The sequence below is a fragment of the Leopardus geoffroyi genome, chromosome E2 (assembly GCF_018350155.1).
Source record: "Leopardus geoffroyi isolate Oge1 chromosome E2, O.geoffroyi_Oge1_pat1.0, whole genome shotgun sequence".
Classification (NCBI taxonomy): domain Eukaryota; kingdom Metazoa; phylum Chordata; class Mammalia; order Carnivora; family Felidae; genus Leopardus; species Leopardus geoffroyi.
Window position 1 is genome coordinate 9,177,452 of NC_059335.1, and position 18,678 is coordinate 9,196,129.

Here is an 18,678-nt window from a genome sequence, read left to right on the forward strand (position 1 = left end):
GTGTCCCTTTCGTGTAGCTGTGAGGATGTGTGTGGTGTGCGTTTTTGTGCCTGGGACACACAGGTCCCTCCGCGCCCCTGCTGCGTGTCTGTGCGTATTCGCGCGTGTGATACGTGCATCCATGTTAGCGTGCGGCATCTGTGTGTCCACGGGTCTCTGGGAGAGTGATGTCTGTGTGTGTGTGTGTGTGTGTGTGCGTGCGTGAGAGATGTGCGTGGCTGTGTGTCTGTGTGCGTGACGCCGGTGTCTACGGGTGTTCTTTGTTGCCCGTTTGTGGGACGTCTGTGTGTTGTGGCCGTGTGCCTCGGCATGTCACCGTGGCGTCCGCGTGGATCTTTGTCTGTGGCGTACTTGGTGGCGCGTGCGGGTCTTGGCGATGCCCTGCTGTTCCCGTGTGGCAGGGCGCATCTGTGCCGGGGGCCGGCCTGCCTGTGCCTTCCCCGTGCAGCCCGTCGTCCCTGCGTCTTTGTGTGTGACGTGTACGTGTCCCCGTCTGCCGATGGCTGTCCACCTTTGTATGGGATGTGCTTGTCTAGGAGGGTCTCTGCGACCAGTGGCAGGCATGTGTGGGCTGCGTGTACCTGCCTGACAGCTGCAGCTTGGCGTGGAGCACACGTGTCCGTGCTGGTGGCGGTCCCGGCGGTGTCCCGGCCAGGCACTGTGGGCCCTGCGCCCCCCGCAAGGGTCTGCTGGTCCCTGTCTGTCCCTCCTCCTCCCCTCCCTCCTGGCAGCCAATGCAAGTGGGGAGCCAGTTGCCATGACGACGCTCCATCCTCCCTCCAACCTCCCTCCTCCCACCCTTCCTCTGACAGGCTCTCTGCTCCCCCAATCCTGGCTGCCCTCGGGGGCGGGGCCCTCATTCTCCCCCCCCCATCCTACCCTCTCCCCCCCCCCCACCCCAGCAACCCCGGCTCCCCAGCTCCTCTCCTCTGTCCGCCTCTCCATCCCTTCATCTGTCTGTCCCTTCAGAGAGGGGGAGGGGGGTACCTGAGCCAGCAAGCAGCCCCTCCCTCCCCCTGTCCTGCGTCTCCTGCCCCTCTCCTGGGCCGGGGGGAGGCCAGGGTCGCGCGGGTCCCCATGGCTGGGGGCTGAGGGCCCGCCCCCCCCTCCTCCCCAGCCGCCACCACCTCCACCTCCCTTCCATCCTCGACAAGATGCCTGCCCCCGGCGACCTCATCCTCCTCGCGGCCGTCTCCGCCTCCGGCTGCCTGGCGTCCCCGGCCCACCCCGGTGAGTCTGTCTGGCCATCCGGCTGTCCGGCGGCCCCCACCCCCACCCCGGCCTGCCCGGCGGTGGTGGTGGTGGGGGGGGGGGGGGTCTGTCCGCGGCGCTCCGGCTCCGTCACCTGCCTGCGCGTCTCCCCGCAGCCGAGCCGGGGCCTGGGGAGCCGCGGGGACGGTGCGTCCGTCAGCAGGGCCTGTGGGAGGAAGGCTGGGGGCTGGGTGGGGAGGGGGTCCGTTTGGGCAACATGTGTGTGTGCACACGCATGTGTGTGTGCAGGTGTGTGCCGGGAGCCGGGGAGGACGGGGCCGCTGGGGAGAATTGGGGGCAGCGGGGAGGCATTTCTAAGGGGGACGCGGCATAGGAGGCTGGCTCTAGCTTTGGGGGAGACCCAGGGCTGGCGGGGTTCCCTTCTCAGGGGCTTGGGCTGGGGGCAGAGGACATGTGTGCGCTCCGCGAGTGCCTGGAAGAGACAGGCCTCAACGCCCGGAACTAGGGGGTTCCAGCGTGGGACAAGAACCTTCTCCCAGCCTGCAGTTGGGGGCTCATCTTCTTGCCCAAATAGGGGGGTAACGAGACTGGAGCGTATTTTAAATTCTGAGCGCTCCAGACTCCACTGTTAGACGTCTTTCCCTCAGTCCTCACTGGAATTCATCCAAGCCTGCGGTGAGGTGATTGGGGCGGCGGGGCGGGGGGGGGGGGGGTCCCAGCTTGGGGCTAGAGGAGGGACCCCACCCCCAACCCAACCACCTGAGAAGGCCTCAAACTACAACTCCCACAATGCCCTGGGCCATCCGGCTCCTCTGCCAAGGAGCCCCTGGTTGCGGAGCATTATGGGAGTTGTAGTCAATGCTGGCCAGGCTGGAGCGGGGGGGGGGGGGGGCATGGAGGCTGGGAGCTTGGGGCTTGAAGCCGGGACCCCAGCCCAGCCCTGATGCCCACAGATGGATTCGCCCTGGGCCGGGCCCCTCTGGCTCCTCCCTACGCCGTGGTCCTCATTTCCTGCTCCGGCTTGCTGGCCTTCATCTTCCTCCTCCTCACCTGTCTGTGTTGCAAACGGGGTGATGTCGGCTTCAAGGTGAGGGGCATGCGGGGGATTCACGTGGGCAGGAAGACCCCAGCGAGGCCTTGTCCCCCCAGGCCCAGTCGTTGGTGGGGGAGAGGGGCAGTAAGTCTGGGAGCACCTTCTGGCCTGGCGTTACGGCAAGACCCGGAGCCTTGGGAAGAAAATCGGGGGACAGCTCTAAGAAAGATGGGAAGGCATCCTGACCAGAAGGATGATGGCGTGTCTCAGCCCCGTGTTCTCCCCACCCCTCACCTCTCCCGGCCCCAGGAGTTTGAGAACCCTGAAGGGGAGGACTGCTCCGGGGAGTACACTCCCCCGGCGGAGGAGACCTCCTCCTCACAGTCGCTGCCTGATGTCTACATTCTCCCGCTGGCTGAGGTCTCCCTGCCGATGCCTGCGCCGCAGCCTTCACACTCAGGTACGCTCCGCTCTCCACACCTTGACTAGGGTCCCGTGGTCCCAGGGGACAGGGTGGAAAGCCCTGAGGGTCTCCCCTCAGGGGCCAGGGAGCTGAGGTCCCAGGCAGCCAAGGGGAAAGGCAGAGGTGGGAGCCGCAGGATCTTGGAAGCAGCCCTCCAGGGAGTCAGAGATCATCTTGGTGGAAGCCATCGATTAACCCCAAGCCGGATGTGGGGATTCTTGTGGGGCCCTCGCTGGTGAGGTCAGCCTAGATCTCAGTCTCAGAGGCAGCCAACGGCAGGCTGAAGCCATGTCATAGGATCTTGAAAGGCCAAGGGGAAGGATTGATTGGATGCTGGGAGCTCGTGGGCAGCCAATGAGGAGGCTGAGCTCCCAACACGGAATGTTGGGGCAGCCAATGAAAAGAGATTGGTATCTGCTTTGACCTCCGTCCACACTGAGTTGGGGGAGGGGTGTCAGTGGTACTTGGGAGGGGAGAGAGACTAAGGGGGGCTCCCCTTTTTGCACCCCCCCCCCAGACATGACCACCCCCCTGGGCCTTAGCCGCCAACACCTCAGCTACTTACAAGAGATTGGGAGTGGCTGGTTTGGGAAGGTGAGTGGGGCTGGGGGTGGGAGGCAGGGGGGGTCCGTACCATTCAGGGCTGTGCTCCTGTTCTGTGTCCATCCCCCCTGCTCCCACCACTTGTCATCTGTCCCCTGCCCCTCAGCCCACCCAGTGCCCTCACCTCTGTCCGCCTCTCACCTGCTCCCACCTACCCCATCGCCCCCACATCTGTCAGTCGGCGCCTCCCTCCTCACTCCATTGACCACTCTGCCTCGCCACCTGGCTCTCCACGCGTCCGTCTGTCCATCTTTCCATCCGTCCCTGCATCCATCGGACTCTGGGCCCGTGAGTCTCTCACCCTGCATCTGATGGGGGACACGGGGGGGCGGGATCTGAAGGGAGAGGCTGGAACGGAGGTGGGGGCGGGGGGACCCTTGGAGCCAGGCGCTGGGCTGGAGGCGGCCCTGGGGACGGGGCTGGGGAAGCTGCAGGCACTGACCCCCGGGTCCCCCTCGACCAGGTGATCCTGGGAGAGATTTTCTCCGACTACACCCCAGCCCAGGTGGTGGTGAAGGAGCTCCGAGCCAGCGCCGGGCCCCTGGAGCAGCGCAAGTTCATCTCGGAAGCACAGCCATACAGGTATTGGGGGCTTTTCAGGGGACGTGGGCCCGGGAGGCCCGCAGATACGGGTCTGGTAACATTTGGGAGTGGGCGGGGTATGGCTCGGGGTCAAACCTGGCTCGAATCCCGGAGGTACTTGAATCCCGGAGGCTGTGCGACTTGGCGGACAGGATCGCCCTCTCTGAGCCTCAGTATCTTCATCCAGAAAGTGAGTCCAGGAAGCCCACACATTCTCAGGGGGGCCTTGAGGAGCTCCGTTGCGCCACCCCCCACCCCTGCTGTATGGTTAGGTCTGGAAAGGCAGGACCCTGTCTGACCCGCCCTTGCTTGGTCTCCCCTCCACTCTAAGGGCTTCTAGAAAAGAACTAGGTAAACATTTGCTACATAAATGCCTTGGGAGGTAGCAGTTGCCCTGTCATGGGAAGGATACGTACACAGAGGCCCTTCATCAGACAGTTGTAAAAGCGGGGTGTACCCTGAGAGATTCAGACACTGGACTTTATCACCTTCATGTTCTAAACCTCTCATGGCTCCCGATTGCCTGCAGGACAAAGTCCCACTCCTCTGTACAGCCCACAGGCCTTGCAAGGCCTGCCCCTGTCCCCTTCCGGCCCCTGGCCCCCCTTGCCCCAGCCGCCCTGACCTCTTACTGATCCTTTCCCATATCAGTCTCTTTCCTGCCTCAGGACCTTTGTCTTTGCTGTTCCCTCTGTCTAGAATATCATTCCTGGCTCACCCACCCGCAGCACCAGATGGTGGGCTCTTTTCCCGTCCTCAGGTCTCTGGTCAGAAAGACCTTCCCTCACACACACACACACACACACACACACACACACTTCCACATCAGGAGCCCCCCCCCCCCCCCATGATCCCTCACGTTGATTCATGCGTTTCCTTCATAACACGTATCCTAGTTTGTCATTGGTTTCTTCCGTTTGCTTGCTTGTGTGGCTGCCTCTCCCCAGACCCATGCTGGCAACCACTAGCCACATATGGCTGTTTACATTTATCTTAAATAAAATGAAATCAAGTTAAAAACGCATTTCCTCAGCTACACTCACCACACATCTCCAAGGGCTCCGTAGCCACACGTGGCCAGGGGCTCCCCTGTTGGGCAGCTCGGATCTAGAACCTTCCCGCCTTCACGGAAGGTTCAGTTGGCGAGGGCAGGGCAACACGGGACAGCTCCGGGTCCATCGACCCTTTGTAGACGTTGGCGGAGGGAGCCAGAGTCCTGAGATCAAATCCCAGCTCAGCCACCGTTACTAGCTGTGGGACCCTGTGCGAGGCGCTTCCCTCTCTGGGCCTCCATTTCCTCTTGGATTAGATGGGAAAAATTATCCTGCCCAGCAGGGTTCCGGGGGTGGGGGTTGGGGGTGGATTGGATCGCAGAAGTGGCCCGGCTTGTCCCGGATTAGCAGGTCTGCGCGTCCGTCGACATCCGCCATCCTGAATCTCCCATTCAGGCCTCCAGCCGTTTTTCAAGTCCCCGGCACGGGCGCTCTATGAACACATTTGTCTCCCGATTCCCCTCCAGACCCCCGTGGGAAAATAACCCAGCACACACCTACCCGGAGCCAGGCCCTGGGCTGCAAGCCCGGAATGTTTTAATCTCCCTGCGGACCACCCCCCACCACCCCCCTCCCGGCCCCCGCCCCGGCCGAGTAGCGGGCTCAAACCCTTCACTGCGCACCTTGTTACGCAGCCCCTGTCTAGGCACTGGGGACACGGCCACGTGAACAAAAAGCCCCCAAATGTCTTGTCCTAGTGGAGCGCACCCCCTAGTGGAGGAGAGAGGCAATTAACAAAGGAAGAAAGAAATTTTCAGAAGAAAATGTCAGAGGCTGACAAGTGCCACCAGGAAAGAAGGCAGCGCGTGACAAGAGAGGGGGGCTATGGATGGTCACGGGAAAGGGGGTGATCTAGTCAGTCTAGGAGGACTCGGTCCCGCAAGCCTTGGGGGAAGCATGTTCCGGGCAGAGGGACGAGCCCGTTGCAAAGGTGGTGAGGCCCGTCCGAGAATCAAACCAGAGAAGAGGCTGGGGGAAGGGGCTGCGGGGGGGGGGGGGGGGGAGGGTAAGGTGAAAAGGAAGGAGGGCCAGGAGGCACCTGGGGGTCTGGCCTGGGAACTGGGGGGACAGTGGGGCAGCCCTGAGATGGGCCCCTGGGGAAGGAGGGTGCGTGCGGAGGGGGGTGTGAATGTGGGTGTGTGGCCGGAGACCCGAGGTGAAGCAGCCGAGACCAAAGAGGTCGAAGCAACGTGTTGGTTCAGGGGAGGCTGGGGTGGGACAGAGGTCAGCGGTGGGCGGGAAGGGGCTGTTTCCTGACCCTGCCCCCTCCCCGCCCTGGCCCCAGGAGCCTGCAGCACCCCAACGTCCTCCAGTGCCTGGGCGTCTGTGTGGAGACACTGCCCTTTCTGCTCATCATGGAGTTCTGTCAACTGGTGAGGGTCTGCGGAGGGTGGGCAGAGGGAGGCGGGGGGGGGGGGGTCTGGACTCGCCAGCCTAGGGTCCTAGGAATCTTTCCCAATAACATGTGTGGCTTGAAGGCTTACTGTAGACGAGCACTCCCTCAGACGGCTTGCGGCCAACTAGCATGCGAGCTGGGTTCTGTGGCTAGGTCCTCTTAAGTAGCGGGGGAAACTGAGGCTCAGAGGGGCCGCCCACTGAGTGCAGAGGTCGCCCCCCTCCTCGCCTCGAATCGGCTGGATGTGTGGGGGTCCTGGAAGGGGGTGGTGGTGGTGGTACTGACTCCACCCACCCCTTCCTCCCAGGGGGACCTGAAGCGTTACCTCCGGGCCCAGCGGCCCCCTGAGGGCCTGTCCCCTGAGCTGCCCCCACGGGACCTGCGGACACTGCAGAGGATGGGCCTGGAGATCGCCCGCGGGCTGGCACATCTCCACTCCCACAACTACGTGCACAGGTGGCTGCCGGGGAGGGGAGCCCCGGGGAAGAGTGTGCAGGGGTACTACTTAGGGGAAGGAGGGGAGGCCGTGGGGGTGGGAGGGAGGGCCGCAGCGAAGGGGCTCAACGACCGGAGAAAGCGTGGTGGGGTCGGGAGGGGAGGAGCTACGGAGGGGAGGAGTCAGGAGAGGGGCGGGACCATAGAGGCCAGGGGGAGGAGCCATGGAGGGGAGGGGTGAGAGGAGGAGAGGGGGCGGTATCGGGAGGGGAGGAGTCATAGAGGAGAGGAGGAGGAGTCAGGAGAGGGGAGGGGTCCTAGAGGAGAAGGAGGAGTCAGGAGGGGAGGGGGCCTGGGGAGGAGGCGGAATCAGGCGAAGAGGTGGGAGGAAAAGCGGCAGGGGGCGGAGCCTGGAAAGGGGGCGGAGTGTGGGCGAGGCGGACGGGCTGGCCCAGGCGCTCCCCCCTTCTCACCTCCCGTCCCGGCCCCGCCCCCAGCGACCTGGCCCTGCGCAACTGCCTACTGACCTCCGACCTCACCGTGCGCATCGGAGACTACGGGCTAGCCCACAGCAACTACAAGGTGGGGGCTGCCCTCCATCGGGGCGGGGGGGCGGGGGGCGCGCCCCCCTCCCCCACGCCTGACCCCGCCCCGGCCCGCCCCCCCCCCCCCAGGAGGACTACTACCTGACCCCCGAGCGCCTGTGGATCCCGCTGCGCTGGGCGGCGCCTGAGCTCCTTGGGGAGCTGCACGGGACCTTCATGGTGGTGGACCAGAGCCGCGAGAGCAACATCTGGTGAGGGGGCCCCGGGCCGCGCGGAGCCGAGGGCGGCAAGGAGGGTGGGAGGGTCACGGGGGGGGGGGGGGGGCTAGGGCTGTGGAACCCCCCCACCCCCGCCAGGCGGGGCTGGGCAGGGCTCTGACCTCCCTCTGCCCTCGACTCCCCGCAGGTCCCTGGGGGTGACCCTGTGGGAGCTCTTCGAGTTTGGGGCCCAGCCCTACCGCCACCTGTCAGACGAGGAGGTCCTCGCCTTCGTGGTCCGCCAGCAGCACGTCAAGCTGGCCCGGCCCAGGCTCAAGCTGCCCTATGGGGACTACTGGTGAGGGCAGGGCCTGACCCCGGGCCCATGACCCCCCATCTCCCCCCCCCCCCCAATGTCCCGGAGCCCCTCACCTCCGTGCACACCGCCCACGGTCTCACTCGTGACTCGCTACATACACCCCCACCCGAGGAGCGGGGACACCCCCACACCTTTTGCCGGCATCTGCTGCTTGGAGGGGGTGAAACTGAGGCGGGCAGGGGCTGAGCTGGTGCTTGAAGCCTAGTTTCTTCACTCCTGTTTGCTTGGCTCCGATTCCAGGACCCACGGCCCAAACAGGAAGGCCGCCTGTCACTTTCTCACATCCCCTGCTGTCTCCTCTTCTGGTTCTCTGTCCCCCCTTGGTCGCACCCCCATCTCTATCACACACACGCGCGCACACACACACACACACACACACTCACCCCGGGTCTCTGTCCCCCTCTCTCTAGATCTCAATCCTCTTCTCCAGTCTCTCCCTGCGCCCCCCCCCCCCCCCCCCCCGCCCACCGGGAGCCCTCCACCCTCTTGCCGGGACTCCTCCCCACTCACCTGCGCCTCCTTCCCTCTCCCCCAGGTACGACATCCTTCAGTCCTGCTGGCGGCCACCTGCCCAGCGCCCTTCGGCCTCTGACCTCCAACTGCAGCTCACTTACCTGCTCTCTGAGCGCCCCCCACGGCCTCCGCCCCCCCCACCCCCACCCCGAGACGGTCCCTTCCCTTGGCCCTGGCCCCCGCAGCACAGCGCGCCCCGCCCGGGGACCCTCTCCTCACCGTTCCCCCTTCTGGATGGCTTCCCTGGGGCCGACCCCGACGACGTGCTCACGGTAACTGAGAGCAGCCGTGGCCTCAACCTTGAGTGCCTGTGGGAGAAGGCGCGGCGGGGGGCCGGCCGGGGAGGGGGGGCGCCGCCCTGGCAGCCGGCGTCCGCGCCCCCAGCGCCCCATGCCAACCCCTCCAACCCTTTCTATGAGGCGCTGTCCACGCCCAGCGTGCTGCCCGTCATCAGCGCCCGCAGCCCCTCTGTGAGCAGCGAATACTACATTCGCCTGGAGGAGCACGGCTCCCCCCCAGAGCCCCTCTTCCCCAATGACTGGGACCCCCTGGACCCAGGAGTGCCTGCCCCCCAGGCCTCCCAGGCCCCTTCCGAGGTCCCCCAGCTGGTGTCCGAGACCTGGGCCTCCCCCCTCTTCCCTGCAGCTCGGCCCTTCCCGGCCCAGTCCTCAGCATCAGGCAGCTTCCTCCTGAGTGGCTGGGACCCCGAGGGCCGAGGCGCCGGGGAGACCCTGGCGGGAGACCCTGCCGAGGTGCTGGGGGAGCGGGGTACCGCCCCGTGGGCAGAAGAGGAGGAGGAGGAGGAGGAGGGCAGCTCCCCGGGGGAGGACAGCAGCAGCCTTGGGGGTGGCCCCAGCCGCCGGGGTCCCCTACCCTGTCCCCTGTGCAGCCGGGAGGGGGCCTGCTCCTGCCTGCCTCTGGAGCGGGGGGATGCCGTTGCGGGCTGGGGGGGCCACCCCGCTCTTGGCTGCCCCCATCCCCCAGAGGACGACTCGTCCCTGCGGGCAGAGCGGGGCTCCCTAGCCGACTTGCCCCTGGCCCCCCCCGCCTCGGCCCCCCCCGAGTTTCTGGACCCCCTCATGGGGGCGGCGGCGCCCCAGTACCCCGGGCGGGGGCCACCTCCCGCTCCCCCCCCCCCCGCCGCCACCTCCCCGGGCCCCCGCGGACCCGGCCGTGTCCCCCGACCCTCCCTCGGCCGTGGCCAGTCCCGGCTCAGGCCTGTCGTCTCCGGGCCCCAAGCCGGGGGACAGCGGCTACGAGACCGAGACCCCTTTTTCCCCCGAGGGAGCCTTCCCAGGCGGGGGGGCAGCCGAGGAGGAAGGGGTCCCTCGACCGCGGGCTCCCCCCGAGCCCCCCGACCCGGGAGCGCCCCGGCCACCCCCAGACCCGGGTCCCCTCCCGCTGCCGGGGACCCGGGAGAAGCCGACCTTCGTAGTTCAAGTGAGCACCGAGCAGCTGCTGATGTCCCTGCGGGAGGACGTGACAAGGAACCTCCTGGGGGAGAAGGGGGCAAACCCCCGCGAGACGGGACCCAGGAAGGTGGGGAGAGGTCCCGGGAACAGAGAGAAAGCCCCGGGCCCGAGCAGGGACCCCACAGCCCTGGGCAGCGGGAAGAAAGCCCCAAGCCCGACCGAGGACCCGAGCCGCCCCGTGAACGGGGTGACAGTGTCGGAGAACGGGGGACAGAGAGCCCCAGGCATCGAGGAGAAGGTGGCGGAGAACGGGGCCCCAGGGACCCCCGAGAGAGAAGAGAAGGCTCTGGAGAAGGTGCTGGAGAATGGGGAGGTGACACCACCAAGGAGGGAGGAGAAGGTACTGGAGAATGGGGAGCTGAGGTCCCCCGAGAGAGGAGAGAAAGTGCTGGCGAATGGGGGCCTGACACCCCCAAAGATCGAGGAGAAGGCGTCAGAGAATGGGGGCCCGAGACTGCCCAGGAACACGGAGAGGCTGCCGGAGACTGGGCCTCGGAGAGCCCCAGGGCCCTGGGAGAAGGGGCCCGAGAGTGGGGTGTCAGCCCCAGAGACCTCGCTGGAGAGAGCCCCCGAGCCCGGCGCGGTGGCCTTGTCCCGGAACGGCGGGGCGACAGCCCCTGGCCCCACTGGCCCAGCCCCCAGGAGCGGGGTGCTGGAACCCGGGACCGAGAGGAGAGCCCCCGAGACTGGGGGGGCACCGAGAGCCCCCGGGGTTGGGAGGCTGGACCTCGGGAGTGGGGGCCGAGCCCCAGTGGGCATGGGGACGGCCCCCGGCGGCGGCCTCGGAAGCGGCGCGGACGCAAAGGCCGGATGGGTAGACAGCACGAGGCCTCCGCCGCCACCGCCGGAAGCACAGCCGAGGAGGCCGGAGCCAGCGCCCCAGAGAGCCAGGCCGGAGGTGGCCTCCGAGGGAGAGCCCGGGGTCCCAGACAGCAGGGCCGGCGGAGACACAGCACCCAGCACAGACGGGGACCCCCCCAAACCCGAGAGGAAGGGCCCCGAGATGCCACGACTGTTCTTGGACTTGGGACCTCCTCAGGGGAACAGCGAGCAGATCAAAGGTGAGGAGGCTGCTGGGAGCAGGGGAGCGAGGTTGGGGGCCGAGGCCCGGCTCCTTCCAAGATGTACAACGGGGCTGAGACCCTCAGGCTCCTGGGTGGCAGACAGGTCAGGCTGGCAATAATGGGAGCAGACCTTGGAGCCACGCCGCCCGGGCTCCAGTCCCTCTCTAGCCCTGTGGCCTTGGACAAACCACCTTCCTTCTCTGTGCCTCAGTTTCCCTGCCAAAAGTGGATGACGAGGATCGCGTCCACCTGATAGGGCCGGGAGGCTTAACTGTTAGGACTTCTGAAGAGTTAGCTCAGCGCCAGGCCTAAGTTCCTCTGCTTTATTATTGCGATTCACTTAGACCCCGGGGTCTCAAGCTCAGATGCCCACGGGGGCCAGGCAGGACGTGGGGGGGGGGGGGAGTGGAAGGAGTCATCTGGGAGAGGTGGGGTGGGAGCCGGGGGGGGGGGGGGCCGAAAGGCGGCCCTTTCTCAACTCCCCCTCGGGAACGCCCACCTGGTGTGGCCAAATCTGCCCCTTTTCCCTTTTAAACCAGAGCCCGGGGTGTTGTAATGGCCGAAAGCCCATCCTTGTGCTGGGTTGCCAGCGTGTGATTCCCTGGTTTAAACTTTCCACCAAGTGGAGGCATCTATCCCGGGTGCCGGGCCCTGAGCTGCCCAAAGCTGGGACCCGGGAGCTTCACACCCTGCCCTGTCTCCCCCACCCCACCATGCTACGGGTGCCCTGAAAGCAATAGACGTGCCTTTTCTGGAAACGGAGTTGGGGTAGGAACGCAGAAAATGCTTGGTCACCGAGGGGGACTGATGTAAGAGAAAGATAAACCGCCCCTGTTTAGATATGAACAAAGGGACTGTGGTTCCACGGGGATCACCCGCAGGACTGATTTCCTTAAATAGCGCTGTGAAGGTTATACATGATGGGGCCCTGTGGCAATCTCACGGCCACACTTGGGGATAAGGTTATCATCTGTTTACCAGAGGAGGCTGCTTCCTGTTTATCGGGAGGGAAAGGTCAGGGAAGGAGCTGGGCACGGAACTTTGCCTTCCGCGAAGCCCGGGGTATTAGAATGACACGACTTCCTTGAGATTGTTGTGGGCAATTTGCAACCAGCTGTGGCAGGAAAGACCCCCCCCCCACCCCCCAGGCAGCATGAAAATGTCAGGAGCTGGGCAACTAAGACGCCTCAGAAGATCGGTGGGGGACGGTGTTGCTGAGTGGGAAGATGCTGGGAATAGCTTGCCTTTTTTTTTTTTTTTTTAAACTGCACGAACTCCTACTCATCCTTCAAGACCCCACTCAAATTTCCCCTTCCCTGGGAAGCCTTCCTGATTTCCAAAGGCTATCACCCTGTCCTTCCTGAGAGCTCCTTGAGAGCTCCCTCACAGCCCCCAACCCCATCGCCCTGAGATGGATGGTCAAGGAAGGCCTCAAGGAGGTGACTTTTGAGCAGATGTGAAGGAAGTAAGCTGGGTAGACATCTGGGGGAAGGGTGCTTCGGGTGGAGGGCACTGAGATGGGCACTGACTTGGCATGCTCGGGGAACAGCAAAAGGCCAGTGAAGCCGAATGGAGGGCACGGAGGGTGGAGAGTGACCCGATTCACGTCCAGTCTTTCTCCCTGCTCTGCCCTGACCCTCCTCTCATCCCCGCCACTGCCCGCACGGGGCCCGTCACATCACTTACTTCTGCATTAATGGACGAATGGGTGGCCCCTGTTCATTTACCAGTGCGGAGACAGAGGCCCAGAGAGGTGAATCTGCTTGCCCTGGGGCACACAGCAAGTGACCGGGGACCTGAAAAGTCCTTGCCTTCCAGCAGGCTGAGATCAGGGAGTCTTAGGGCAGGGCAAAAACCTGGAGATGGTTAGACACCCCAATTTTTTGGTCTGGTACTTGAGGGCCAGAGAGGGAAAGTACCTTGGTCAACATCACATAGCAGGGAACATTCATTCATTGATCCCACAGATATTGGCTGAGTACCTCTATATGCTTGGGGATGCAGCCAGAATGAGCCCAATTCAAGTCTCTGTTCTATGGCAAGGCGCACACGAATCACAACACCGCAGAAATAGTCGCATGCCGAGATAATCTGCTTGGAAGGAGCGGTGCTTGGTGCTATGGGGTGCCGAGCGGACAGCCTTGCCTGACCTCCTGGGAGAGCTCTGAAGGCTTGGAAGCCCAGCCTGAGCTGGAGGAGGAATGGGACTTGAATTAGAAAAGGAAGTGCCGGGCAGAAGGAACAGCCTATGCAAAGGCTCAGAGGTGGGAGGAATGGGGTGGGGGGAGGGGTGGCCCCAGGGGCGGGATGGAGGCCGAGTCAGAATGAGGTGTGGACGGAGGAGCCCGGAGAGGGCAACAGGGCCAGGGCACTTGGGCCTGGTGGGAGGCGCAGCGAAGTTGGGGCTGTGTGATGTGAACACTGACTGGGGAGTCAAGGAGAGGGTTAACCCCTGGAGGAGGGCGTGGAGAAAGGCCCCAGAGCCGCAGCCTTTTGGTTCACAAGAGGGGAAACCGAGGCTCCTAGCGTGGCCCGAGATTGCCTGAGGATACACAGCTAGGCAGGAGGGCATGCCTCAGTTTCCCCGGGAGCAGCGGCTCACCGGGTCTCTCCCCTCGCAGCCAAGCTCTCGCGGCTCTCTCTGGCGCTGCCGCCGCTCACGCTCACGCCGTTCCCGGGGCCGGGCCCGCGGCGACCCCCGTGGGAGGGCGCGGACGCCGGGGCGGCTGGCGGGGAGGCCGGCGGGGCGGGGGCGCCGGGGCCGGCGGAGGAGGACGGGGAGGACGAGGACGAGGACGAGGAGGAGGACGAGGAGGCGGCGGCGGCGGGCGCGGCGGCGGGGCCGCGGGGCCCCGGGAGGGCGCGGGCAGCCCCGGTGCCCGTCGTGGTGAGCAGCGCCGACGCGGACGCGGCCCGCCCGTTGCGGGGGCTGCTCAAGTCTCCGCGCGGGGCCGACGAGCCCGAGGACAGCGAACTGGAGAGGAAGCGCAAGATGGTCTCCTTCCACGGGGACGTGACCGTCTACCTCTTCGACCAGGTGCGCGGCCCCGGGAAGGGCAGGGCCTGGGGGCGGGGCCGGGGCGGGGCCATCGGGGTGAGGGCGGGGCTGGGGAGAGAGTGGCCCGGGGAACGGGGCTGGACTTGGATGACGGGGTAAGGCCTTGGGTGAGGAGACGGGGCCAGGGAATGGGGCGGAGCCCGGAGGATGGGCCCAGCCCAGGGCGGGGTTGAGGCCTGGAATGAGGGGGGCGGGGAGGCCTGTGATGGGGGAGAGCGCGGGAGGGCCGGGGTTGGGGGGGTGGGGGTGGTTGGAGAGTGAGAAGGGATCTAGAAGGAAGGCGGGGGAGATGCCTGGTAGTCAGGGCAGGGCCCGGAGAAGCTACAGGGAGAAGGCCTGGAGAGGATTGGGGCGTGGTCTGGACGACGGGGGCGGAGCCAAGTGAAGTTTGGGTCTGGGGTGGTCCACCCGCGCGCTCTAGTGGTCGAGGCAAAGGGGCCGGCTCAGGATGAAGCGGATTTTACCCACGAGGGGCGGGCCGTGGCGAGGCTGCAGGTAGGGCTGAGGAGAGGCGGCTTGCAGTGTTGAGATACTAAGCGCAGGAGGGGTGGGTTCAGAGACGGACGGGGCTAGAGAACCGGGGCGGGGCTTCGAGGGAGGGTCGGGGTGTGCAGGATACGGTAGGGGTTCGGAGCAAGGTCCCGAACTTGGACGCCTGTGGCCGAGATGTCGGAAGTAGTTAGGGGTCATGGAGACGAGGCAGCATTTATGGAGGCAATATTGGTTTAGGGGGCTCCCAGGGAATCATTGCGTTAAGGAGAGAATACCCGTGGTGGGGTGCTTAGCTGTGGCCGGGGGAGGAGCCTCCGGCCGGTGGGGGGGGGGGGGGTTAAGGCTGACCTGAGGCTTTGAAGGCAGAGTAGGGGCTCCAGCCACCTCCAAAGAGGGTGGGTGCGACTGTAAATTGGGACACCTGAAGCCCCAGAAATGTTAGCAGGCTTTGTTGCTCCTTGGGAATGCAGTGGGTGGGATGCGACGGTTCGCCCCCTCTCCCCTCCCCTAATCTACCTCCACAGGAGACGCCAACCAACGAGCTGAGCGTCCAGGGCCCCCCCGAGGGGGACACGGACCCGTCAACGCCCCCAGCGCCCCCGACGCCTCCCCACCCCGCCACCCCCGGAGATGGGTTTCCCAGCAACGACAGCGGCTTTGGTGAGGGGCTGCGTGGGACCTGGAGTGGGCGGAGCAGGGGCGGGGCCTGGAAGGGGGCAGAGCTGGGGCGGGGCCGATCTGGGGCGGGACCTGGAGGCGGGGCAGAGCTGGGGCGGGGCCTGGAGGCGGGGCAGAGCTGAATCTGGGCCGCGGGGACGTACTGCTGGAGGCAGGTGCCTGAGGACCGGCTGGGTTGGAGGACTGGAGCTGGAGTTGAGGGGCTCCAAAAGCGCCCGAGGGTCTGACCGCATCCTCTCCTCTTCTCCCTAACCCCCCCCCCCACCCCGCTGCTAGGAGGCAGTTTCGAATGGGCGGAGGATTTCCCCCTCCTCCCCCCGCCAGGCCCCCCCCTGTGCTTCTCCCGCTTCTCCGTCTCGCCTGCGCTGGAGACCCCGGGGCCCCCCGCCCGGGCCCCCGACGCCCGGCCCGCAGGTACAGTGCTTCAGACCCTCTGGCCTGCTCCTCCCTCTGCTGGCCTCTCTCCCCATCTGTTTCCCCACTTTCTCCTCCCCATGTCTGAATTTCCCTCTCTCCCCTCAGTCTCTCTCCTCCCCTCGCAGTCAGCCCTGGCTATTCGGTCCTGAGACCCCACCCAACTCTGGTACCAGTTCAGATCAGGCAGTGGTCATCAGATGGGCTGGGGCAGTCGCACCCCTTCCCTGAGCCTCAGTTTCCCCTTCTGTAAGGATCCCTTCACAGACTTGCTCCTCTTTGCCCCGTCTCTTGCCTGGCACCTGTCAAATCTTGATCCCACATCCGTTTGGGGACGTGGGTTGATCAGAAGCAGACAAGGAGAGAGAGGAAACCAGTGTGCTTCAGAGCTGCTTAGTTGAACCGGAGCGGAGAGAACATGGGGTAGATTCTAGTCTCACCCCCATTTTACAAACGAGAAAACTGAGGCACAGAAGAATGCGGAGCCAGGATCCAAACCCTGCTGCTTGCCCTCTGAGTCAGTTTCCTTTTTTTTTTTTTTTAATTTATTTTATATTTTAAAAATTTATTTATTTAAGTAACCTCTTCATCCAGCGTGGGGCTCGACCTCACGACCCCCGAGATCAAGAGTCATAGTTATGTTCCGCCGACTGAGCCAGCCAAACACCCGACTCAGTGTTCCTTTCCTGTATTTCACATACGCCAAAGAGCTAATCCTCACCCTCATCTTGGGAGAGGGTCACCACACCCTTAGTTTCTGACGGCCCCCAAGCTAAGGCCTATTTTACACAGGAGGGCACAGCCATGTCTCTCCCGTCCGAACTGGGTCTGGAGAGATCAGACTCCGGCTCTCTGCCGCCCCCTGCTGCCGCTCCTGAGAATAGCCCTGGACGCCGAGCTCACACCGCTCTGGGCAGGTGCAGGTGTTCCCAGAGGAGAGAGCGAGAAGGTAGAAGGTGCAACCTTCCCCTTTCAGGGAGGGGGACAGTCCTGCTCCCCTAGATCGTGCCTGAGTCCAGCTGTTGGCCCTGCCACTCCTCGGCTGTATAACCTAGAGGCAGTCACTCTCCTTCTCTGTGCCTCAGTTTTCCCATCTGCAGAATGGGGACGATCACAGGCTCTAACTCTTAGGATTCTCGAGGGGATTCAATGGTTTAACGCTGCGCGCGCGCGTGCGCGCGCGCACACACACAGCACAGCCTGGTCAAGCAGCAGGGGTCTCTCCCTGCGCTTAATGAAGTCGAAGTTCACCGAGCATTTGCTAAGCACAGGTGCCGCGCTGGGCACGGGGTGGGGGTGGGGGCACTGATGCCATGCTGAGCAAGATACATGAGCCCCACTCCGCCCTACCCAACCCAGAGACACTGACCCCCCCCCCCCCCCGGGCTACATGGCGGCGACTGGAGGCTGGGAGGCTAGACAGGAGGCCAGGGCGAGCGTCCAGGCGGGAGAGGAGAGAACAGACAGGGTTTGGGGCGGGAAGGACAGGGCTGAGGGCAGACTCCAGGTGCCACCTCAAGTGTCACTTCCTCCCAGAGGTCTTCATGGGGACAGGGCGGGGTGGGTTCCAGACATGGGGACACTGCCAAGTGGTGAGTCAGGGCTGAGGCCAGCAGGGCCAGGATGCCAAGATGACTTCACCTTTAATCACCGGGAGAGGGGAGGGAGGGCCCAGTCGTGTGAAACCCTAAGTCCCTTCACTTCGGTGGGCCTGGCAGGCAAGCTGCGGAACCTGTTTCCCAAGGCCGCGGTGTGGGGTCCAGGCCCGGCCCTCTTTCCGCCCCCCCCTCCCTGCCCGCAGACCCCCCTCCCCACCCCCCTGTGCTCCGCGTGGCTCTGCCCACTTAACCGGCGTGCCCTGAGTGATGCCACCTGCCCCAGCATCTCTCCGCTCCTTCGAAAAGGACACGAGGGTCATGCTCCCCTTTTAAAGAGAGGGGAAACCGAGGCTCAGGGACAGGAGTGAGGGCCACAGCTTGACCCTCGGGTCACTCAGGTAAGAACTGCGGGGTGGAGAGCGAGGGCGCCCCCTGCGTGGCCCTGGGTGAGAGCCGCCACCACCCCCCCCCCCGACCTTGGTTTGCCGGATCTGTGGAATGGGTGGGGGCTTCCGCGGTGACAGGAGGGGCCATGCAACAGTTAGGTGGGAAGGCGCTTTGCGTCAGGCCCTGTGCTGGGCCCTGGGGTTGTCTGGAGAGCTTACGTTCTAGGGAGGCAAACAGACGGACAGGAAGCTAGCAGACGATGACTGGGATCCAGATAGAATGACTGGGGGGAGGGGTGGGGTCACCAGGGGGGTGACTGCTTGACCCAGAAGGGCCTCCGAGGAGGGGGTCTACCTTACGTGGGAAGGGATAAGGAAAGGGCATTCGGGGGGGGGGGGGCAGCCATGCAAAGGCCCTGGGGTAGGATTGTACTTGGAGCCGAGGAGCCAGGAGGCCGGCGTAAGGACAGAAATGGGACCCAGTGCGGATCTTGCTTTCCACTCGGAGAGAGACAGAAGCCTTGAGCCCGTCTGCCCGATAATTCGCTTTCGGTCTCCACTCCCTCCGTCCTCAGGCCCCGTGGAGAACTGACTCCCCGAAGACCCCACCCCCCCGCACCCCCGGAAGAGGGGCTGAGGGTAGAATCCTCTGTGGACGACGGAGCCACTGCCACCGCCGCAGACGCCGCCTCCGGGGAGGCTCCTGAGGCTGGGCCCTCCCCCTCCCCCACCATGTGCCAAACGGGAGGCCCCGGTCCCCCACCCCCTAGCCCCCCGGACGGCTCCCCCGAGCCCCCCGAGCCCCTCGGTGCCAAATGAGGCAGGCAGCCCCTCGCCCCTCCCTGGAGAGCCGCCTTTCTTGGAACTGAACTGAACTCTTTCGGGCCTGGAGCCCCTCGGCACAGCGGAGGCCCCTCCTCACCCACTCCTGGCCCCAGAGAGGGGCTGCAGGCTTCGGGGACCTGGACCCCCCCCCGCCCATCTCGCGTCTCCCCTCCCCCCCCCCCACCCCGCCCCCAGCCCGGCCCCTGGAGGGGCCTCTGGTTCAAACCTTCGCGTGGCATTTTCACATTATTTAAAAAAGACAAAAACAACTTTTTGGAGGA

At 64.8% G+C, this 18,678-nt stretch overlaps 1 protein-coding gene across 1 annotated transcript; it reads left to right on the forward strand.

The window, feature by feature from the left end:
- Positions 1 to 565: 565 nt before the first annotated feature.
- On the forward strand, positions 566 to 18,175 carry LMTK3 (lemur tyrosine kinase 3). The gene is given in 16 exon segments (XM_045440705.1): positions 566 to 1,230; positions 2,166 to 2,299; positions 2,555 to 2,705; positions 3,226 to 3,302; positions 3,775 to 3,893; positions 6,231 to 6,318; positions 6,649 to 6,797; positions 7,274 to 7,358; positions 7,451 to 7,572; positions 7,727 to 7,876; positions 8,433 to 9,537; positions 9,539 to 10,943; positions 13,568 to 13,983; positions 15,021 to 15,156; positions 15,451 to 15,588; positions 18,148 to 18,175. Coding segments are annotated over 16 exon segments (4,368 nt in total). The 5' UTR covers positions 566 to 1,154; the 3' UTR covers positions 18,165 to 18,175.
- Positions 18,176 to 18,678: the final 503 nt, after the last annotated feature.